Source organism: Dermacentor andersoni, chromosome 11 (assembly GCF_023375885.2).
Source record: "Dermacentor andersoni chromosome 11, qqDerAnde1_hic_scaffold, whole genome shotgun sequence".
Taxonomy (NCBI): domain Eukaryota; kingdom Metazoa; phylum Arthropoda; class Arachnida; order Ixodida; family Ixodidae; genus Dermacentor; species Dermacentor andersoni.
The window spans coordinates 77,377,944-77,401,804 of record NC_092824.1 but is presented as its reverse complement, the minus strand read 5'-3'; the positions used below and the strand labels follow the sequence as shown (position 1 = coordinate 77,401,804).

General features: G+C 48.3%; 1 protein-coding gene across 1 annotated transcript; it reads right to left on the bottom strand.

Moving 5' to 3' along the window:
* Positions 1-307: 307 nt before the first annotated feature.
* Positions 308-21,360, bottom strand: LOC126518271 (multidrug resistance-associated protein 1-like). The gene is made up of 9 exons (XM_072285218.1): positions 20,541-21,360; positions 19,669-19,812; positions 17,988-18,072; positions 14,019-14,212; positions 11,783-12,006; positions 11,449-11,569; positions 9,097-9,335; positions 8,005-8,140; positions 308-481 (listed from the first exon to the last, which is right to left on the bottom strand). Exons 1-9 carry the CDS (start codon positions 20,610-20,612, stop codon positions 308-310), a joined length of 1,389 nt encoding a protein of 462 aa, XP_072141319.1. The 5' UTR covers positions 20,613-21,360.
* Positions 21,361-23,861: the final 2,501 nt, after the last annotated feature.

The window sequence follows — 23,861 nt, the reverse complement described above, 5'->3', positions numbered from 1 at the left end:
ACGCACGCACAACTTAAAAAAAAATAGCGATAAAACTACCGCAATAAAATAGGAATGCGGTGATCGAAAGGCTCACGTTGTAGGGAGCGAAAAAATGGAATTCTTTTTCATGGACGCAAATACACACGTTTCCCCAAATACTATATACCGCGTACCAATGTTCGTCGCATATTCAGGACATGGGAATCTGCATTCGTAGAGTCACAGCTGTCTTGATTTAAGTACCGTTTCTTACTAAATGCACTGTGACCTCTTATTCTTCGCCCATAAAGGATGAAATTGAATTAGGCACCGCCGCGAGGCAAATTCACCATGAATCAAGTATTTCTTGTGGACCGTAACCCAAAAAACGTACGAGCTGCAACGCAGAGATATTCTCACTCACGTCAAACGCCCGGCAGGCGGCGTAGCTCAAAAGCATCACGACGAACATGACGGGACCGAAGCGTTTCACGTAGTCGCGGTATATCTCGTACTCCACCTGCAGACATCATTAGCCATAATGCACGGTCAGCTTGAGAGAAAGAGAGAGGCAGAGAAACAACGTGTGTAAGTACCCCGCCTACAGATTTTTTGTCGACAGGCAAACGATTCGGAAGAACGCGAATGAGAAGGCGTTAATAAGGGTGTTAATAAGGCTGAAGGCATGACAAACGTCTTTCTTTGGGGGCAACCGATTGTGGACCACATCCACGATGAAAACATCGAATTTTCTTTTTTTCAAACACAGATTGCACAACCAGGAACTTAGTTACGCACTACGACTCTCTGGAGAGGTAAATCTGTTGGCCATTCTCGATTGGATGTTGAATGCATGCACCGCGGCGAGATTCAGAGTTCTTTGTCTGTGGGCGCGATCGAAAAAACTTTTGTCACCCGCTGTACAAGGGCGCGATTCTTGTCCAGCCCTATCGGTTTACCAAATTGCGTGTGTGTGGTTAAGCTGAATGCAGCGCATTTAGTGAACGCATCTGTGTATGCATGGACCACTTTTCGCTAGACAACAGCCGGAACAGAACTTCTTCACGTTGTCTTAAACAGGTATAGGCGCCGTGCACGCCGACGGACGCGCCACTGGTGGCGGCCTTGCGCAGAACACGCGGGAGAGAAGTCTGGCGCGCGCCGTAGTCTGTTGCGTCGTTGATCGTGCTTCTCTGTCTCATTCACGTTTTCAGAGCAAGATAGGCAACACCATTCGCACGTGTGGGGTGGCCAAAGCTTCAGGGAATGTTGAAGAAGAATTGTTGCAGGGTGGGGGGCTCAAATACCGCTGAAAACGTGCCGGCGATACGGTTCTAATCATTCCCGGCAAAGCCTCATCAGCGGGAACAACGGTAGCAAAAATGGATCGTCGCTTCGAAGGGAAATTTCTTGTTCTCATCCTTTCCTTTGTCTCGTCGGTGTTTTTTTTCCACTGGATCATATTTAGACGCGTGAGCAACGAAGTTCGTCTGCAGTGCAGCATGAGGTTTAAAGGCATTTCGCTAAAGTTCGGAATGCTGTTTGCCGGTTATATTGTTTTCCGCTTCTTTACCGCGTTGCGCTAGCTAGGCAGCACGACTGCACGAGCGCATTGCGTTGTATGTTAAAGCTACTGAAGTTTGCAAGAACTGAAATTGTTGGTTTCATGTGGCGCGGTAAATCCTCGCACCAGCTGTCGCGCACTTCATGTTTTTACATCTATTTTATGCGTGGCTTTGCACATGTTTAACTGTTGCTAGTTGCTCCATGCATAACTCTTGTCGATTCTTTTGAGCCGCGAAGTTTGCACCCTGCCTTGTTTGTAAAGGGTATAAATCACGCTGTGTCTTATCGGAATGATACCAAGGAAGTGCTTCTTTAAGAGCTTTTTTCTTTTCGCCCGAGGGCATCTTAGATATTGTTTGCGTTTTTGGAAATGTGTTTAGAAAGTAGGTAGTTCAGGGCGAGAATCGCTAATAGCAGCTGCATATGGTATTTTTGTTCCATTTCTCGCTGAAAAGTTCGCGTCCCGTTTGGGAAGTCATCACACCTCGATGCTGCCTGAGCAAACTTGACACGCCGAGTGATTTGTTTGTTTCACAACATAGTCCCTTCTTGCATGTGAGTTTTGTACTCAACTGAATTCTTTCTTTTACTTACGCTGCAGACGACTAAACCGGGCCTTGCCGCCAGCGCTCATCTACTTTGACTGGCGCTGCTCTGCCTTTGAATATATCATGTGGCACCTCTCTATAGTAATATAAAAAAGTACTGAAAAGTTAGTCTTTAGCTTTGTACGTTTCCAAGCAGCTCCCTTAGGGAATCTGAAATTGCACAAACTGCAGCGGGAAGGCTAGTTCATCGGCGTATTCAGCAGAATTGCGTCGGCGGTACAACACTAACACGCCCTTTTATTATCCCGTGTGTTTGGTGACTTCGTTGGCTAGTGTACGCGCTTCCATCAATAAATTGGCAATTATTCTTCTTGAGGCGACTTCGACTCCACTTATTCGGTGATGTCAGATGTATTCATCGGCAGAAAAATCACAATGCCATATGCAGAGATTGAACCGTACGGATTTGTTTAAGTCTGCACTAACGACGGGTGCTTATTATTCAGGTACAGAAGCAGCATTGCGGCAAGGGCAGAATAAAAAAAACCATCGAGAGATCGCATCCCTCAATAAAATTTATCAGCTAGTGAATATGAGCTCCACGTCATGTAAATGGGGTTCATGGCGTTTGTCTGCGGGGGACACCTTGCACGTATGTGGACCATGCTGTCCCAAACACCGGTAACATCGTGTTCATACCCGCTCGCACAGAGGTCAGCATCTTCCCCACAGCTGTCACCGCAGAAGAAGCAGCCTGGCACCCGAACAAAGGAGAAATCGCAGCCGCGAACTTCAGCCACCCTTGCTGCGAAGGGCTGTCGTCTGCTACTGCTCCCGCGTGTACTGTTGGAAGCGTCCGCTAGGTGGCTTTCAGTGGCGCCTCTATAGGCTGTGCACGAGGCGTATAGACCGGAGTTTGTAACGCTTCTGTAGGGCTCAGCCATTTTTTTTTTTTTTTTTGCCATAGCCTGCGGGAACCGGCGGCAAGAGTGAAAGAACAGTCGAGATAACGTCGAGCCTGTTCTTATCGCATGCTTGCCACCGGTGTTCCCTCTCCCTGGCGTCATCATAAACTGCCTCGTCATCAAGCCCGAATTTCAAAGTAAGGATTAGCGCAAGGCAGGCTGCGTCGATAGCTCGCGACCGGGGGAGAAATCAAGTGCGCTTGCTGAATAAGAGATTCTCGTGCGTAGGCACATGATAGGAAGCGCGGCCTAGTTTTGGCTCGACTGAGAAACGCGATCCTGGTGGTTTCTGGGTTTATTAAAGCGTTTAGGAACGAACTAAGACTCTAATAGCTGTTCGTAACTGTGTTGTCTATACGTAAATCAATAAAGTAAAAGGTAACTGATCCCGAAAGATATGAGCGTCACTTTCGCGTCGTCACATTTTCTTTCCGTGGCTGTCTTTTAGTTTGAGCTGGCGGCGCAGAATGTCACGCACGGCGGCAGTGGTGGTTGGTCTCCGTTGCGGTTTCCTTTGCACCCGGTCGCCGCACGCCCGTCAATGTCGCGGAATGGCGTGGGCGCGGCGAACGCAGTGCATGAAGTTGCGATAAAAATGTGAAGCTAAGGAACGCAGCAAGATTTCCAAGCGACGGAAAAAAAGAAGCAGGAGACGTTGCGCCGGATGACAAGATGGCATGCCCGGGACTTCGCATGTGCTACTGCATGGTTTACTCCGTTGCAAGGACAACAGGTGAGAACTACAAACTTTTAAAACACTCTAGAACTGGTACAGCGCAACATACAAAGGAAGAAACAAGCCGAGCCGGCCAGATAAAGGAGCAGAGCGCTGGCCGGCTCGGCTTGTTTCGTCCTTTGTATGTTGCGCTGTGCCAGTTCTAGAATGCAATACCAACTCGCCCAATCCTCAACCCTTTTAAAACAACTCTTGTTGCGAAGTTATTGTTCTTGAGCCATTTGTCGCTCACTAGTCTCTCTGTAGCTTTTCGTATAAACCTGATATAACACGGTGCTGATTAGCTCGATATATTTTTCCGAGTGGTTATGCAAGCGCTTGAATTGCAGCATAAGGTTGATTTAAAGCCCTTCCGTGCGTGTTCTTGTTGAGAAAAGTTGTACAGGCTATAGCGCCCATTCCTTGCACTCACGCGGGGACAGAATCAAGCGGATGTTCTCTAATTGTTACGTGTTCGTTCAAACGATGCGTGCTTCATGCGAAGAGCCATTGAACTTCCGGGAGGAGTTTCAAGTGGGCAATCATGTTAATGCCGAGAATAGCTGTTTTCCTTTTCTCGAGAAGTGCAAAACGTGCTAGGCGCGGTCTCTGATTCGTCTGCTGTGTGAGTGACAAAAATAAAAAAAAAGAGTGAGCTTGAGTCGCGTGCTTTCGGAGCCTTGTATTGCAGGCGCGCCAGGATTTTGGCGAGCGTGCCACGGGGCTGGATGGGAACGGCGACATAGGATTTCGATTTTTTTTTCGTAAGTATATTCGTTCTAAGTACGAAACTTTGCTGGAATACGAGCACAAACAGCGAGCTTCCCACGGAACGTTTCTGGAAGCTTTACATAGGCTGAGATGCGCCGATAACGCGAACGGGAATTACGCTAACCTTTTTGAAAGCAAGAGGCTTTGTTAAGAGTGGGAGACGGGTGGAATTGTAAATGTATTGCTGCCGAAAGAAATGCGTACGGGTAGGTTAAATTTCAGACATTTTCTTCTGCTCATAGCGTATACATGTCTTTACAGTGCAGTCATTGTTGACTGCATTATATGGCAGTGCATGTGGTGGCTAACATACTAAAGGTTAAGTAATTGTTTGCGGCTGCGCTGTACTGCCTATGGCATTTTGACGCTTGCATTACCCCTTTTAGCGCTTAGTAACGTTGTGAGTGAACAATGCGCGTGTATTTTGCTGTGAAATCGGTCCTTATTCATCGTGGTACGTGGCATTAAAAAGCAGTACGTACTACTGTGGGTAGTGTTCAGAATTGGTAACCGACCCGTAAGCAGTCGCTGTCTCCGAAAAAGGCGCGCTGCAACCGTGCTTTCACTCATTTTTTAATCATTTTTTTTTTTACCTGGAACTTGAAAGCACCACTCCCATCGCATGGCACAACGCAGAAAAGCGGCAAGATCGGTTACAGTATGCGCAAGCGCTCTCCAGTGCGATTGCCACCTTTAACCTGCAGTGTTCTCTACTGCGGTACACGCGCCCTCTGCCCTTGCTATCCATGAGGCCCCATCGCGCACCGACCCGAAGTCAGGCCACGCAATTGCAAGTGTCCGCAATCGTCGCTCCTGCTTTCCCACTGCGTTGGGGAGAAGGCAACGCCAGCGGTATGACAAAAAAAAAAGTCGAGCTTCCCGGGCACGGACACAGACATCGGCACGATCTATAGCTACGGCAGGGCCTCTATACAGAGGCAAACGTAAGCCAATTTGCTGTATTATTTAAACGACGTATAAATACTCGGGCATTTTATAGTTTTGCCCGCCGACTTGTAACAAATTGGGCAACGCGCCAGAGGCATCGTGACGTGCATTTTTTGTTCTGGGTCGTGAGCGGCGGCTCCCTCAACGGAGTGAGAGACGATGATGCAGCGATTAACCGCGATATTGAAAAAGCTGCAAAGCAGACAGCGGGAAAAACGGCGCGACCGACGGAGCCAATGATTCGCTTTATCGCTGCAATTATGCGTTGAGGAATGTTTCTGTACACGATCATTGCGGAAAAAAAAAAAAAAACACACAGTGCAGTTCGACCAGCTTTGCACCGGCATGGACGCGTTTTTTTTTTTTTTTTTTTTTTAACCATGCGTACTGAAGCGCGAAGGGGTGCGACTGCTGCGCATGCAAGACGACGGAGCAGACGTTCGTTCAACATTCTGTCGAACTGCAGGTAGCACGTGGTGACATTTGAACTGCGGTAATTGCACGTAGATCTACATATTTTCCTATGTAGAACTACATATATATTTTATATTGCAAATGCCAGATATGTCATGTTGTCGGCGATTTCTCGGCACACCGCCGTAGAAGCTGTGCAGGAAACCGCGAGAAGACATACTCGCGCCTGCGAGTGCCAGATAAACGAGTTGCGTAACGGCATAGCGCAAAAAAAAAAAAAAAAAAAGCCAAAACCACTTTCTGATTATGAGGCACGCCGTAGTGGAGGACTCCGGAAATTCGGACCGCCTGCGGTTCTTTAACGTGCACCTAAATCTAAGCACACGGGTGTTTTCGCATTTCGCCCCCATCTAAATGCGGCCGCCGTGACCGGGATTTGATCCCGCGACCTCGTGCTCAGCAGCCCAACACCATAGCCACTGAGCAACCACGGCGGGTGCGGCATAGCGTAGAGAGAAGTACTGCGCAAAGTGAACGAATGTGCAAGCAGAACGCGAGAAGCGGGAGCGTGATGCGGCGTTCTCGAGAATGACATTGTAAACGAGCCCGGTCATGTTGAGGTTATTACGGATTGTAGTCAAGTGACTGAATACGTTTTTCGCTGTGTGCAAAGCTTATTAAGTCGTTTTGTTGGAAAGCCTAGCAAAAAAAAAAAAAAAAAAAAAAAAAACGGAACACATTACCTGGTTACTTAGTACTGCCGATGTAAATAATACTTGGAAGTAGTGATGAAACGAAACCCCATTGGCTCTATGATTATGTAACTTGCTTGCCAACAGTTTGCAGGTTACGCTAACGCTCGGCAGGACCCGGCTGACCTAACGCATTTCATAACGGCACTGTTATCCTTGTTGCTTCTTCCTCGATGCTGCTGGCCGAAATCAGTAACTATTCGATACTAAGAAGCGGAAGCGTAAAAGACGGGCTCGTAAACGTGAGATAAGCTATCGAATTGTACGCTCAACATAATAAAAAATGATATGAAAGTGAAAAAAAAAAAAGCGCTGCTGACAGTTCCGCGCGAGCAGGACTCCTATGCGTAGGGCTTTACCGCCTAACACTGGAGCCGAAGATGGCACGCCATGGCCCAACTGTGGCTCCCTAAAGAGAGCCGTATATAATAGCAGCCTAAGTGTGGCCGACATTCGCACGTTTTTGCGTATTTTTCGATGAAGACTGGTGGAATACCAAGTTCTAATGGTTCAACTTTAATATCTCTTTCCTTGCTTTGGCTTATTCTGCACAATCAGTTTAACTTAAGCTGCGTTATGAGCATGAATTTTTGTTTAAAGCTTCGCGACGACATTGATAAATTCCAATACGGCTCATATCTACAAGGAAAAACAAAACTATACCGTGTAACCGCAGAATGGGAGCCGTGGCTGGCGCAACATGGATACCTCCCCTTAACCCTCCGCCGCCCTCCCCTTCCCCCTCTGTCCATTATGTTTTTTTTTTTTTTGCTAAATGAAGTGACTTCAACTATGTTTTGTCACATCTTTGACAAGCACCACAAGGGGGCGTGACGAGAGCCACGCCTACGTTCAATGGGCGGTATAGAATATAGGCCCCCATCTGGTATAGGCTTCTTTGTCACCATTAAAATGCAGTCTTTGGAGAACGCTTACGTTTTCTAGTACGCATCTGGTCTCCCATGCCTTGTAGTTAGTACTTTCCAAATTGAAGAAATATTGGAGTGGCAGTTCGTTTGGCTCCATCGCCAAACAGAGAGGACAAAAACACAATCTCCGGGAGCATTTCTTTTGTTGTTGTTATTGCTGTTACCATCGTATTTCACCATTGTACGCTCGAAGTACTAGATACGAATAGGCATGGCACGGAGTTGTTGGGCTCGTTTGCTGAACATTCTCCGGGGTGTAACACACAGCATGTATGGGGTCACAAGAATGTAAAAAACACTACGAACAGCTCCTGGTGTGTGGGTATTTTCATTTTGCGGTGATTCCGTTAGTCGTGCAGTGCAGCCGAAAGGATGTTAAATCACACCTATTCTGCCATCAAGTGCAGGTGACCGAACCGTCTCATAACGACCGACCTTGCCCACGTGGAACGCTTCGTCCTCGACGAGCTGGCCGCGCTTGGCGTAACCCGAAAGGGTGCCTTGGGGATTTGGTCTTTTGGCCATCGTGACGGACAGCGAGGACACGTCTCCGGACGTCACGTCGTACGATCTGCACGTGTAAAGAATAAGATATTGACACGTGTACTTATCTTTATCGGACGACCACGTTTCGCCGCCTAAGAAATGTTATCGCACAGCGCGGGACGCGCCTGCATGTATCCGAAGTTTCTGGAAAGTTATCGATGCTTCTATGCGCTGTCTGTTGTCACCGAACCTTGTGTTATCTGATTTCATCGCGTGACTCGAATGGTGTAGAACTTTGTGGAAGGCATGCGGGTCCCAACGATTAGTCTGGAACATTCGACGACTGCTGTATAAAAGCTGACGCGCTTGACCTGCTGATCATATTTCGACGATCGCCGACCGTGTTCGCCGCTATCGTTGTGCTGTAAATGTAGCCTGTTTTGTGGGCACAGGTTCGCTCAATAAAAGTTAGCTTAGGCGTTCACAGTATTGCTACTGTGTTCTTCAACGCCACCACCACGTGACAATATAGTAAGGTAGATTCGGCAGTAAGTTACACGGTGCGTTTTTGGGGTATAGACTGCGGCTAGGTTACTCCTTCTTTCACAGAAGCCTCTCGTTTAGATACAATTCTGTCAGTGTCATTTGTGAAGTGAACTGAGGAAAATATTGTTAGCTGTCCGGCCAGCATTCTACACTACTAACGACAAAGAGCAATAAGAGGAGGCAAAATCTACTCCGCAACAAATTCCTGTCAACGCTGCGAAAAAAAGAATGTGTATGCGTTACCACGATTTCTACAGTAGCTATACGATTGCAGTAGCCAGGCTTCCTCCTATAGTAATCTATGGGTGAGAACACTGCGACGGACGCGCACATTCCAGAGACGACTCCTAAGCGTGTTGCATAAACACAATCAATTGAAACGGCTAAGCAGCTTCGGTGAAATTTGTCAATGCGGGTTCTTGCATTGCCAGACGATACAGCTCAAAGAGAATTGCAGATGAAGCCGGGGGGGGGGAGGGGAGGGGGGGGGCTCACTTCTCGTCGTGCGAAACCTTGATCGGAGGCCTGGCGGCTCCGCCGTCGGTGGCGCCGTGATGCTGGGGCTGCTGCGACGCCGGTGACGCCGAAATGAGCGCTTTGAGCGCCAGTCCTTTCTCGAACAGCCGCTGTCCAAAGGGCGCCCGGTGCACCTCCTTGACGCGTCCCTCGTGCAGCACGATCACCATGTCGGTCAGGGGCAGCAGCGACAGCGTGTTGGTGGCCAGCACGCGGGTCTGTTCGAGCGAGGCGGCGGAAGAGAATGAGATCACCGCTGGAAGGCCAAGGCACTGATTATCCTGAAAGTGATTAACGGCGCCGGATAACAGCGCTGGATAACGGGACACTGATTATCCATGGGAAAGGTTAGATTATCCCAGGTGTTGTTCTGCATGGACGCCGCGGAGGAAGCTTAAAAGCCGGGGAGTATCGTCACGGGACAATTCCGAAACAAAGAAAATATATCCAGGAGAGGCTCAAGGGAAACCCGTCCTCAACACGCTATAGCCAAGCGGTAAATTTTTAGGTGCCGAGCATTAAAGAATCTCAGGTGGTAAACGTTAATCCAGAGTCACCCGCTACAACGCGCCTCATAATCAGATCGTGGTTCTGGCACGTAAAACCCCATAATTTAGTTTTTAATTTTAAAAGTGTTCTTTAAGTCCCAGGTATCCGGTAAGGCCAGTTTCCCAAGAGTCAAAACGAGGCCTCAAAAAGGGGAGAAGGAAAGACGGGGAGGGGCTCTACCGAGAATAGCTGCGTGGCTTCATGATTCCTCCTAATTTTTGTTTTCTCGACGACGGGCAGTGTCAAATCTCGTGATATATTCGAATTCTCCATCTTGCCAAATCTGATTGGCTCACAGGGCAACTGTGAACGCTCCGATTGCTTCAATACGCCAACGTGGCGCGACGATGCTCGTGTGCGTATTTAGTATGACAGTTTGGCATCAGAATGTTTGGCAGTACGCAGATATTCGCTCCTTTCTTTTTTCTTGTGGAATCACTTCGTATAAATATTTTTGGCAGACGTCCTTTTATTGTACCTTGCTTTTCATCACGAATTCGCTGTAGGCGAAAATATAACCTCAGAGTTTAACTTACAGCTTGTGCTGCTTCCCACAACATTGTGAAGAAAGAAGTGCTTAGAGTGTGAAAGGGAATCGTGCATCACGAAGAAATAATACAAACACGAGGTGACAGTTAACTCGCCTGTATTACTCCATAAACACCATGAATATAATACGGAGGTGTATTGTGCCACGTACAGACGCGAAGGCCAGTTTACACCGCAGTCATGGGAGTTTCGAGATGCGTTCCAGATATTAGTAGTAGTAGTTTTTCAAGCGTAAGCGCCACGGCGGTCGTTCTTCTAGAAAAATAAAAGAGTTTTCATTTGGGACAGTGCAGCAGCAATCGCTTGCAACCACTGGTAAAAGTGTTGCAATGCCACAAGACAAGTGAAAATAAATCTTGGCATACGCGTCTCTCAAATTATGGGGTTTTACGTGCCAGCCCTAATAATTATTCCGTGCAGCAGCCTTCGTCTCACCGTCCTCCCAAACCCTTATTCTACGGCCGTTTTTCTTTCGGACGGGGGCTCGGTAATAGCGACACTGTCGCTGAGGGCTCATTCTTACAAATGTTCTCGGCGTTTGTCGTTAGACGACACGATCAAATTCCAACAGTGCGAAGGATGGAATAGAGTTTACATTCTTGGTGGACTGCGGTGTTTACAGATAACAAGCTCGCGTAACGTGCAACACTTTCAGGGCAGCGTGCATCTAGTTGCGTTATTTTCACTTTTGTTCCACGGTCCTGGTGGCCTCTTCGCTGTGATCGCAGGCGATTGCAATCGTGCGAGCCACGGTGATCGTCTAGGTGGAAGCGATGGAAGCAATTGCCATTCTGCGTGGCTGCGCAGGAGCTGATCCGATCGCTCAAATCAGGCGTTACGGACATCGCCCGCGCAGTTAAAGGCAGTGTAGTCCTCTATATATAGCATAGGCAAATGTGCTGAGGCTTGTGCCACCCGTGATATTTAAGATTGGTGAGAATTTGAAACGTCAGAGTTTCCTGTAGCTCCCGAGTTCTGTCTTTGGGGCATTTGACCTTTATATTGGACACTGGATGCTCAGCCCCTTCTTCGATGTCAAGGTGTTTATCCTCGCAACATTAAGGACGTCCAACATTTAAGAATACGGTGCCTTTGATGTGCTGGCGCGAACCGTGGCATTCTATCGAGGCCCGCTGAGCACGTTGTCTAACTGATAGCTGCTGTTCGTGTGGTAAGCAAAAAAGGCGTACAAAGGAAGCAAGCAAACGGGAATGACAGGTATAGAGCCGAGACCTTCTTTCTGAGCAGTCCTCGGGGGCCGATGACGCCGTGGAAAAGCGCCGAGCCGACTTGGGCATCAACGGCGCTCAGCGGGTCGTCCATTATGTACAGGTCCGCGTTCTGGTACACTGCCCTGCGGGTATAGAACGTAGTTCGTCACCTGACAAACCCAGATGGTTGGGAAACATTTTAGGGTTTGTGCCCCCGAAGCTTCGCAGCGGGCTACGAAAGGACGCCGCAGTGGAGGCGTCGGGACTGATTTCGAGTTCTTTAGAGGACGTGTCCTCGAGGGACCGTACTCAACTGTACAATGACCATGGACGCGCTCAACTATACCAATCGGCACCTGGCGAGGTTGATGCGCTGCTTCTGTCCACCGCTGAGGTTGACTCCGCGCATGCCCAGTTCGGTCTGGTCTCCGGCGGGTAGCTCGGTGAGGTCGGTCTGCAGCTGGCAGGCCAGTATCACGCGATCGTAGAAGCACGAGTGGTGTTGACGCTTGAGGAGGATGTTCTGGCGCACCGTGGCGTTCTGGATCCACGCCTGCTGGGCGACGTACGCCACTTTGCCCTGCGCGAATTTGCATGGATATGCATATATGGACGACAACGTGCAGGTGGAGACGCGTCATAACTGCTTTTGTTTGAACTGAGGCCGTTCCTGTTGGTAAATATCAATATCTCGGGGACATCACTGCGGCAATATTGCCCACTACTGTAATGTATTGGGCAAAGTGAACTGGTGAAAAACTCGTCAAAGGCTTGTGAGTAACGACAAGATTTGGATGCGAGCGATGGTCTATCTTCAGCCTTGTGAAAGCAAATATCCGTACAGGTGTTTGTCTTTCTCGGAATAATGGTTATCATCTGTGGAGAGGCATTTATGGATTACTTTTCTTGAGAAACGTGCGCCGAACACGCAACGAATGCGCGACAAAGTAACAAAATTGAGATGCAAACATCAAACTACTTTTGAAAAATACTTGATCGGGTGAAACAAAAACATTCGACAACGATTACAATATTCCCTAGTGCGAAATTTGAGCGCAGCTCTATACCTGTTTTCATTTCGCAATATATTGGTTGGCGCGGACAGTGTCTCGTGCGGCACGTTGCAAATGGAGCGGAGTTCGGCGCGACTGCCTCTCTAATTTGGAGATGGCGAGAGCCAGCGGGTGGGTGACGCGTGGGCGTAATTCATAGCAGCCGCCGCCGGCAGACCCCCCAGACGACGCGCTCAGCACTGGTACAGTGGAACACTGGCGCCATCTCGTAGCCATTGTCACCGCACTACGCTTCTAACGCTTTCGCCATATCCTCTTCCGCTTTGCGTCTCATGGTTCCGCTGCACCTCCGCATTCCTCCTCGCGTCTTTCATCCCCCGCTGCGCTCCGCGTTCGCTTTCATCTTTCGCTGTGCTCGTTCGCTCGGTTACAACGAGGTACGACGCCGAGGCACGCCGACGCTCTCCGCAGGAACGGGCGCCTAAGAGCTGCGCTCAAAAAAAAATCTGTTCGCTATAAGCGACGGAGGAAGAAACTTCACCGCCTTACAAAAAGTTCTGCGTTTACGCATCTAACAACCTGGTTCTGTCGCGAAAGAAGAGTGTGCTGGAACTCTCAGTTTGGACAGCGGCAGAAATCCGCTGATGATTTTTGTCGGTGGTAGTGTCAGCGTTCTGAAAGTGGTGACACTGAACACATTTTAAATTGAGGAAATAAATGAAATGTGATCTGGTTATGTCGACTGTCGCGCTTCTGCACCATGTGGCACAGAGCACCTTGCCGCAAACTGCTGCCTCTTGTAGCGTGTCGGCGGGCATGTTCTCACATCCAGAACAATCAGCATCGCGCTTTTCGAATTCGCGTTCCCTTTTTCGTCACTGCTATTGAAAGAGGTTCCATTAACTTCGAGTAAGTATCGGATACTAATCATATTTTCTATCTGTAAAGGCCCCTTGCCAATGACTTTTAGGACTAATAAATATACGTTCATGCTCCGCGTGAACGGGTTCAATGTCCAACCAAATGACGCCTGTCTTAAGTTTCCTGCGGCTGCGTAGTTCACTTGATTCCCTGCAACTAAACCTGAGAGGGAAATTGTGTGGGTGTGTATATATATATATATATATGCCTCTATCAGACATGTTTTAACGTTCGTATAAAACTTGATACGAATCCCATGCTAATGTTGCCCATTTTGTATAAACCATATGCTTTTTGACCCGTCAAAAAAAAAAGAGAAAGAGAGAGAGAGAATTCGATGAGCGTACGTTTATAGAACTTATTACAACAAACAATACAAAACAGTTAAACTGCGGCGTACGACATTCATAAGATACGTCTGCAAAATATAAGCTGCAAATACAAACTTCGTGAATTTCCCGAACAGACCTCAGTGTGTTAAACTCGCAGCATGGAACAAAGTTCGTCTGCTTGTTTGTTCAGCTGCTAGCATTAAACACCCCTGCTACAGAAAGACCTGTATACTGCTAAATGTAAGAGTTCGTTGTTTTACAGCCGAATGGAGATGAAACAACGCGCGCGTGCGATACACACCGCAGAAGAATAGTTGCACGCGTACCTTTCTGTTGATCGAGCCTTTGACGCAGCGCAGCTCGCCGAGGATGGCGGACAGGAAAGACGTCTTGCCGGAGCCCACCTGACCGACGACGGCCACCAGCTGACCCTGAGCGATGCGAACGTCCAAGTCCTGCAGGACGAGGCGCTCCTGGCGGTGCCAGCTGAACGACGCCTGGCGTATGGTCACCGCGTCGCCTGCGAACGGAGGCCACCGTGGCTTTCTTGCGGGTATTTCTAATTTTTTTTTCACGATACTGCAGGCCAGATTGGCCCAAGCAGGAGGGGCATGAAAACGCAAATCATAACAGCACGTACATGCAAAAAGAAGGAAAGAAAAATACATTGCATGTGACATACAACAGAATGCAAAATTAAAAGATGACCGAGCAGAAACAAAAAGCAATGAATATTGAAATTCCTCATAAGAAAATTGTTTCCATTCCACAGAAGAAACAAAGTTTGAAGGGCCTGTTCCATGTCAGGAGAGGGAAAAACCGGTCCAGGAAGCGCGTTCTAATCGGCTATTGTTTGAGGGAAGAAACAGCGCTTAAATGAGTATCGAGGACACTTATAATGCAGCCGCGCTAAATATCAGTTGGGATGCAGCAAGATTCACTGGGGACTAAAGGTGAACTGCTCCGTGTAACGGTGTGGCACGAAGCTTGCGCTCGACTGCCATGAGACACTGCGTGTTCCCATAAAAAAAAAAAAAGATATTTGAAACGACGCGAAAGGGGAGCGTGATAAATACGCGACTGGTGCGTCACGCGTGAGGAACAGTAAAAAAACACAAAAAAAACACCTCGGTGCTTCTTTCACTGTGAAGAAGGATGACTAGCGAATCTGCGTATGTGTGGCCCTCAATGGCGAGCTGCACCTCCGCCGCGGGTCGGCCCGGCAGTGTACTATCTTTGGGATCGGCCCACGTAATGGCATTTTGTTCTAGTAGGGCCGCGTTAAACATGGCGCATACTCAACGGCACAAACGCAGGTAGAAGGCTCGAGTTTTGTGTCGACACATGGACATGATCCTGGGGGAAAGCCCTTTACGGCTTCGCTGTAAAAGTCAGCGTTACCGTTAGCGGAACCTTGCAAAGCCAGAAAAGACGCGAAAACGGATTGCAGATGGCGAAACTATGTTGCCCATCCAAAACCAGGTTCATGTGACGTCATGGATCTTGACAGCGCCATATCGGTATTAGTATTGCTTTTTTGTTTTTTTCTACAGCGAAGCTGTCTATGGCTAGGATCCCAGGATTTCTTCGTGGCGTAACGCCGACAGAAAACTATTATGATCAGTGGCGAATATCGCCAAATGCAATGGCCGAGGCTACAAGCACTCAGCAAAGTGAAGCGAACAGTACGTACATTCTCTAGAATCACGCATACAACATACGGAACCGCATACGTTTCAATCAGGCACAAACACAAAATACGAACCACACAATTGACGGTAAGGCGCTCCTGCGCCTACGTGCAATGCGAAGCACGCAGCCTTCCTCGCATACGTTTCCCGGTAAAGATTGTTGTTGCCCAAGCTGCCGCGGCGACGGCAGCTTGTGACGTGGGTAGTGACGTCCCTAGTCTTTCGTATACAAAGTAACCAGCCTGTCAACTGATTTCAATGATGTTGCAGCACCACTATGGGCGGCGGCGTGCTGCCAAAATTACGAATACTCCCATTACTACCACTACTCTAAATTACCATTACTACCATTGCTCTAAAGCCGTAAAGCATTGCATATCCCCTTCAGCAGTTGTAGCCGTGGTTTTCAACAGCTTCGCTGGACATCCGCTTTCGCAAGGCCGGGATGGTGAGTCAGTTTTATTTATCAACTAATAGTAATACTTGAGCTGATTCACAAGTCTCAACGAAGAAAATTTTGAGAACTCTTTCCACGCAACGTCAGCCCTAATGCAGAAGCACTTTGACATCTGACATCAAGTTGGGATGCACAGGCGGTTCGATTAGGACGTTAGATTTGCGAAAGACAAGCTTGCTCCTTCTTTTTTTTTCAGTGTAAGCTACCTTCGCTTGCCAAACAAATGGGAAAGTATATTTGAAAGAATATTCTGTCTGTCTAGAAAGCCACTCTTGCTGGGTCGTTGGCGACATTCTAAGCCGCCGCGCCCTCTGAAATAGGTGCGCGGGCCTCGAGATGATGTGCGCTAAAAAGGGGGGGGGGGGTCACTTTCGGCTCGCGTTTGCTTGCTACGGTCGTTGCTCGAAAAATTTACGCCGCGCTCATTCTTCGCTGCACAATTTGTGCGAACACGTGACCCAGCGACGTCTACTTTTGTACAGTTTAGCAGACACTGTTGGAGAAAGTATAGCTTGCCGCTAAAATTGTGCAAACCACAGTTTGACGCTAACTACCGTGTGACGGGAAATTTAATCCGATAATTTATTGTCCTTCCATGTTCCCGTCCACACATCTTGGTGGCCTCAAGCAAGTGAGTGATGTCGAAATGAGAAGGTGCTGCAGCAGCTCAAAGCTGCTTTATAATGCGGACTCCGAGTGTGCGTATAACGTAACCCTGAAGGCTGTGCAGGTGTAATCGGCTCGTCTCGATGTAAGAATGTGTGTATTAGTGTAAAGTATACAAACAATGTCGCAGAGCAGTGTGCGCTGCGGAAGCTCCTGATGTCGTAACCCTAGTTCTTTAACAACACTTTCGCTGTCGCACGCTTTTATCGACTAGTTACCGTTACAGCTGCGCAACTTGCTTAGCTAAAGTGAAGCCTAATCTCCATTAGACACTTAATGAACTTTGACCTTTACGAGATAAAACACGCTGTCCTTCCTTAAAGTATGAAGTTCAGGTCTAACACTCCTGCTGAACGCATATATATTCTTTCTTTTTTTTGCATAGCGTATTAGCGATCATGGTGCATGCAAGATTAGCTTACAGCAGAAATGCATTGGAGCTTCGCGTTCTCCATGTAAGTTAGAAGCGATGTCAAAACCAAGTCTCTCAGAAGTACCTTCAAGACTTCGTTGTTTGTTTCATCGATCTAAAAAGGTGCGAAGAGCCTCTTTTTCTCGCGTTTTGTGCACTTTTAGTCAATCCTAAGTGGGTAGTTGTCTAGTTACGTAAATTTAGGGAAAACTGGAAAACAATAAGAATGACACGTGGGTGTTGGGATCAATCAGTTAGCCGGAATGGCGTGAGAAAAGTAGACCGCGCCAGTAAAACGTAGCACAGACTAGCTACCCTAACCCAAGCGAGCAGTCGCAAGGTTGCATGAGTTATGCGTAGGTACAAGCAGAAGTCTGTAGACTAAAATTTACATCAGCAGGTTATACTTAAGCTATATGATAGACGCCGGGTCTCTTTCTTTTCAATAAATATTTTCAGCGTCCTTTTAAGGAAAAAAAGGGGGGATGGGGGGGGGGGGTGGTCCCTATTCTTTTCGTTCTCGTTCCAACTGACCAGCCGCGGTAGCTCTTTGGATATATGGAGTTGGGCCGCTGAGCTAGAAGCCGCGGCTTTTTTCGATAGACTCCGCATGTTGATAGGGGCGAAATGCAAAAGCACTCGTGCACGCAGGCTCAGGTGCACGTTGAAGAGCCCCTGGTGCTCAATATTTTTTTCACTGTCCTCTACTTCGGCATGCTTTCATAATCAGATCATAGTCTTGGCACGTAACAGCCGAGAAACTTTTTTTTAACTGTGTGCTTATTAAACCCGGAAACGTGAAGCATCCGCCCATCGACTCTTTCTTTAGACGAGGGTGTTCGCCTCGTACGCTGAGACTGGAATATGAATACGCAACATTATTAACGCGATAGCGTTAAGGAGCTCGTGTCGTAGAAAAGCCGGTGTCGTCGGCGTCGTCGGCGTTGGCCGTGAGCGAAAAATGGCGCATTATTCTCAGAAGCAACTGAGCGAAATGGACGGCACCGTGCCGTCCGTGTGATATATCGCGTGCTGCAGAGTCGCAAGCTGTGCACCAAACATGGCCTACCCCCATACGGCTGGTTGCCCACTTGGTTGGGGTCGACGTCCTCGCTCAACAGAAACTCTTTCATGCGGCCCATAGCGACGTTGCACTGCGCACAAATACAGGCAAAATAAATCTCACAAACCATATTTGCTTGCTGAAAGAAAAGATGTATTAGGGATATACACAGTGAAATTTTAAGAAACAAGCAGAGGGTATAAGTAAACCAGGAGCTACAAAGACCAGGAGCCTGTGCTTCCCTCTGTTGCAAAGTGTATAGCATAAGAAGCCAACAAACATAGACACAGAGGACAACATAGAAGAAATTAGTTGTACTTATTAATTGAATTTAAGAAATGACAAATTAATGGACATGAAGGTGGATGAAAAAAAAAAAACTGGCAGCAAGTGGGAAACGAATCCGCGTCTTCGCATTGCGCGTGCGATGCTCTTACCAACTGAGCTACTGTGGTGCCGTTTTCCCATCCACTTTCTTGGTTATGTTTTACTACTAGAACTAACCCTGAGAGTGTTAGCCAGCGCCACCACTCACAAACCTTGGCGGCAGATGGGGAACATCCTTTCTGCCGCAGGTCCCACGAGTACGTGATCTATTTGGTGACGGCAACTGGTCAACAAACCCACACATGCTACCTGAAGGCATTAGATTTGACGGATTCGAGACCCTGGGGACCCTTATAATTACGAGGGCCTCGAATTAACTGTGGTTTAAATTGGGATGTAGAAACCAATGAAGATAACGTGTCGCCGGTGGGAGCCGAACCCACAACCTTCGCCTTACCCGTGCGTTGCACTACCACTTGTGATACGGCGAAGGCTATCAATTCGGCCGCTAAGTATTGTCCGAAAAGTTATCTTTTCGTCCACTTTCATTTTTCTTTGTTTCATTATCTTCTACATTCCAATTTCAACTACAGCTAAGTTCCCCGATGCTCTCCTTGTCTTCATTGTCTGTTGGCTTTCTGTGGTCATTATATATATGAGCCAGTGGTGACATATTTAAAGACATGCTAGCGGATACTACAATTCTACAACTAATAAAAAAACGACGAAGACACCATTAATAGACAACCCACAACGATTTAGACTACCGGTTACTCGTATATACAGGGTTCACCTATATATTGTGGCCACCCGCCGTGGTTGCCCAGTGGCTGTGGTGTTGGGCTGCTGAGCACGAGGTCGCGCGATCGAATCCCGGCCACGGCGGCCGCATTTCGATGGGGGCGAAATGCGAAAACACCCGTGGTACTTAGATTTAGGTGTACGTTAAAGAACCCCGGGAGGTCGAAATTTTCGGAGTCCTCCACTACGGCGTGCCTCATAATCAGAAAGTGGTTTTGGCACGTAAAACCCAATAATGTTTTTTTTTATATATTGTGGCGCTGTCTCCAGTAGGGAGGGGCAAGAATTACCGAGTGATCTTGCGTTTCCGCAAGTAACGTCTGAGTCAAGAGCGACGGTGAAGTGAAGGACACGACTTCCAGTGTTCCATTACCGCGCATCCCAGACTCCGCGCAAGAACTCTGCAATTTGCGCCACTCGGTATGCACGGCCGCCACAGCCGAGGAGCGAACCTGCGACCTCTTACTTAGCTGCGGAACGCAATAAGCCCCGAGATACGGTGGCGGGAAAGGAGCGTGACGTTAGACCCCGCCTCAGTTGAGCATTCGAAGTCGCCCACCACTACACAGCCGACAATGAGGTCCGGGATGAGAAGCAGCGAGAAGCGCAGCGTGTTGAACAGGGCCAGGGACACGAACGCCGTCACGGGATCCAGACCGTGGGAGCCCACCATCAGGAAGGTCATGAAGGTCACCAGCGACACCTGGGACCAGCGCGCATTGTTTGTTCTGCAGTTCGATCGGTGAATCGCTGCAACACACGGGTACTAAATTCGCGACTTTGTGGCATTGGCTTGATCCGTATAAAATGGTGCGGCGTTGCAATATTTGTTCTTCTAGGTGGGCGCACAAAACAGCGTTAAAGACTTGGAGACTAGGAAGAAACGACGTCAGCATTTACTCGCAACTGCCTTCGTTAATTGCGTCGCTCGATAGGGAAGTTGTAACACTCACATGTAAGTGAGAACTATAGGTGATTTTCGACGCAGCGTCAGGTAACGAAAACACCGCTACAACAAGGATGGTAAATGAAGAAAATAATGAAGGAAAAAAAAAGAGGAACCCGATCCGAGAAGGTGAGCGAAGCACCATTCTCCTGTTGCTTTACCGCTGGCATTCACTCGTTTCTGAAGTAACCAATGCAGTTGTTCGAGCTCGCGTCGTGTGTTTTTTGCGCTGTTTTCCATACCTTCCTTTCCTCTAGCTGAAAGAGGCCGTAGTGCTGAATTGGAGCTACTCGCATTACAGCGGCAGTTTAATACACCCAGCGTAGAAGCCCTTAGGTAACCGCACGAACTAACCTTGCCGACCTCTTCTTACCGACGAGTTGCTGTATTTACCAAAGTCTACTTCCATCTCCCGTTTTCTATGTAATGCACTGATGGGGACATTTCAGGTTTAACTAAACGGCGTTGGGCACGCTGACTCTCACCAGGAAGGATATGCAGTTCCAGACAAAGTTCATGAGGCTGAAGTAGAAGGCGATCTTTCGCAGCATCTCCATCTCGGCCTTTCGCACGTCCACCACGCGTTGCTGGAAAGGCTCCTCCCACGCGTACAGTTTCAGGATCTTTGAGAGATGAAGAAAAAAAAAACGAGTGTCGGTCAGAAGGGAGTTGAAGACGTGTAGGCCTCAAGAGGTTAAGGCAACAGCAATAGATAGCGCCGACAATGCTTAGAAGGACATGGGCAGCATGCGAGCAATAATATTGTTGCGTGCTAATCGAATATGATGATGTATATCCTCAGATTTAGTGAAACATATCCCGCACCCCCACTAAAAAAAAAAAAAAAAATGGTGGGTGGAAGCACAGTATAGGGGGGAAAGCTATTCACAGGGTGTAATTACAAGGGTAGCAAACAATGTCTAAGATTGAATTGAGCCAACGTCACGCAAGGCACGTCGTCGCCATCAGATCACGCAGTGGCCATTTTTGGTATGTCGCGCTACATACAAGGGTGTCCGGGGTTTAGTATATTTAAGATGCCATGTGTAACAAGTATTACTGAACAGTCTCTAAGTTTCCACCGTTTGTCTCCCCGTGACGATGTGAAAGCAAATGCAAGACAATTGCTCACCTTGATACCGCTGAACAGCTCGTGCACGTATTTGACTCGCTTGTCTTTCTTCTCCATTTGAAGCGTCTGCGTGCAGAAGCGGATATGCCCAATACGTGATACGCTCAGAACTCTAGAACGATGTTTTATGCTAGCTGTGCCAGCTAAAGCACATTGGTACAAGCACACCAAAGCGAAGCACCGTATAAGTTTTGTATAAGTTTAATTTCGCCTGAAAACTGCATCAATGGTACGTCAGCGGGACGACCCGCGGGCGTATTTCAATGTTCCTTCTCGTATTTCAGTCCTTGAGGCTCCGTAATTGTTCTTGTATATTGCTAAATATTGCTTTTTTAAAGTTTAATGCAGTCTACATTGGCTGAATAAAAGTTAACTAGGCTCGAGCAGAAAACCGTCAATATCCATGACACCACGGCGGCCTGGTGCAGAAATTTCAAGGCGGCATTGCCATTCCTTATGAAATCTTTTCTGTGTTGCCAAGCCAGTCCTTACAATAACAGTTTTTTCCCGGTATAGTTGAAAAGTAATCATTTAGAGGCACACAAATTATCATTCTTGATAGCGTTTCTTTAAAGAAAACATCACGTCAGCGTCAAGACGCAAGCGGCTCTGGTAACAAACCGTAGGTAAAGTAAATCTATAGGCTTAGAGAACAGAACGATAGCGCATTCTAATTCAAACATACTATTATACACATTAGGCACTATAGCCAAGACTTTATTCTTTCCGCCACATGTACGAAGATTCGGATGAGATTGAAGATTCGGAGGAGGATGAGATTAAGAAGTTTGCAGGGACGACATGGCCACAATTAGTACATGACCGGGGTTGTTGAAGTATGGGAGAGGCCTTTGCCCTGCAGTGGGCGTAACCAGGCTGATGATGATGGTGACGAACATTCGAATATGGCCCACACGCGATGTTACATGTTGCCTTGAAATACTGTCCGTCAAAACTGCTCACTATTGCCCTCACGCCTCGTGCACCGCAACAGTTTGGGCATTTGAGTTACGCAGCGAGTTCCTTGTATACGACAATTATCCTTATGCATTTTCCTAGCAATTCATGCTTGAGAAGAGAAACAGAGGACGCCATTCAGCGTCTCTGATGTGAACGCGTTCCATCGCTGGATGGAGTAGCGGATATCGCTGTACTCAAGTGCTTGTTGGTGCACTTCCCACCGTCCGCTCATTTTGGTTTTAGTTACCCTTCGCCCCCGCCCTTCTGTTCACCTCTCGCTCACTACGAATGCGTTTGAAGGTAACTGCTCTACGAAATCTCAGGCAACTGCGAGCTCCTGATGGCAAGGCACGAAAAGGCTGGGTTCATAAAGGGTCACACTTCGCGGAAATGGTGTCCCACTGGAGGCGTCCACCTCGCTCTTCACCGCACGTTCGATAGTGCTCTTACTTAGCATTTCGCTTGTTTAGCGCTACTGCATGATTGTGCCAAGGTGCCGGTGACATATACGTTTACCTCACACTAGCGGGAGAGCATGTGGGCTCAAGCCTGGCATCACTCTACGGAGGAAAGAGGGGAGAGGGGGGGCGGAGTACTTCTGAATGGATGGCACTTCCGTTCGTTGCGTACCTGAACGACCTGCACCCTGCGGGCGAAGAAGAACGAGCAGAAGAGCACAACCATAACGACGGCGACGGCGACGAGACAGGAGGGGCCCAGGTACTGCCACAGCATGGCCATGGTGATGAGCAAGCGCAGCGGGGCGCCCCACAGCTCGCCGGCGAAGAGCACCGCCTGGTACACCTTGTCCGTGTCCAGCGTGATGCTGTTGATCACCTCTCCCGCCGAGCGCTGTTCGCCACCCGTCGACCAGGCCGTCAGCACCTGCGCACGCAGTACGCGCCGGCAAAGCGACTCACGGAGAGGAGAGGCCAGAGGCAGCGTTCGGAGTGGCTCGAAAGTCTTCCTTGGCTTCACGAATTGGTTGCGTGAACGATTAGCGTTAGGGTAGTTGTTGCCGGAAGTCACAAAGCACGAGCATTAATTTGGTTTACTGAAGCACAGATGAATGGTTGACGAAGAAAATCTCCATTGTGGATAACTAGGACGCCGTGGCGTAGATCTCCTCGATGATTTGCGCAATGGTTCGCTCGTTGTGGTGTTCTAACGACAAAAGTCTCTAAGGTTCTGCAGTCATACGTGACACTTTCACGTCTACGTTGCTGGCTTCTAAACAAAAGTTATGTGGTTAGTTGCTGTTAACTTTTGCATCTTCTCTTGTGTGTATGAGAGAGAAATTTGGAGCTTACAGATGATTTTGTCTGTTCGAGAAAAGCGCTCGTGAACTCGAAACTCCGCGGAGGAGCAGTGTTCTGTCGTGTAAGCCTGATAGGAATGTGGTTGCCGCGGCCGAAACGCTAACCCTCGACTTTACGCTCTCGAAAAGAGCACTGCGTCTGCCAGCCAGACGCATCGGCCATCGCCACATTTTGTATGAGCGTGTATCGTGTTTCTAGAGCGTACTCACACCGAGTGCCATGGCACCCGCCGTGGTGGCGCTGTGTCTAATGGCGTCGCGCTGCTAAGCTCGCGAGGTCGCGGGATCGAATCCCGGCCGCGACGGCCGCATTGGTTTCCGAGTTATTGCGTGCACGATAAATAACCCCTGGTGGTCAAAATGAATTCGAGGCCCCCCCCACTACGGCGTGCCTCG

What these genes read in the sequence shown, in the direction of transcription:
- LOC126518271 (XM_072285218.1), bottom strand. Translation starts at nt 20,612, where the DNA reads ATGGAGATGCTGCGAAAGATCGCCTTCTACTTCAGCCTCATGAACTTT. An exon ending in GGAACTGCATATCCTTCCTG is followed by an intron (nt 19,813 to 20,540) that starts GTGAGAGTCAGC and finishes CGCTGGTCCCAG; the next exon opens with GTGTCGCTGGTGACCTTCAT. An exon ending in TCATTGTCGGCTGTGTAGTG is followed by an intron (nt 18,073 to 19,668) that starts GTGGGCGACTTC and finishes ATTTGTGCGCAG; the next exon opens with TGCAACGTCGCTATGGGCCG.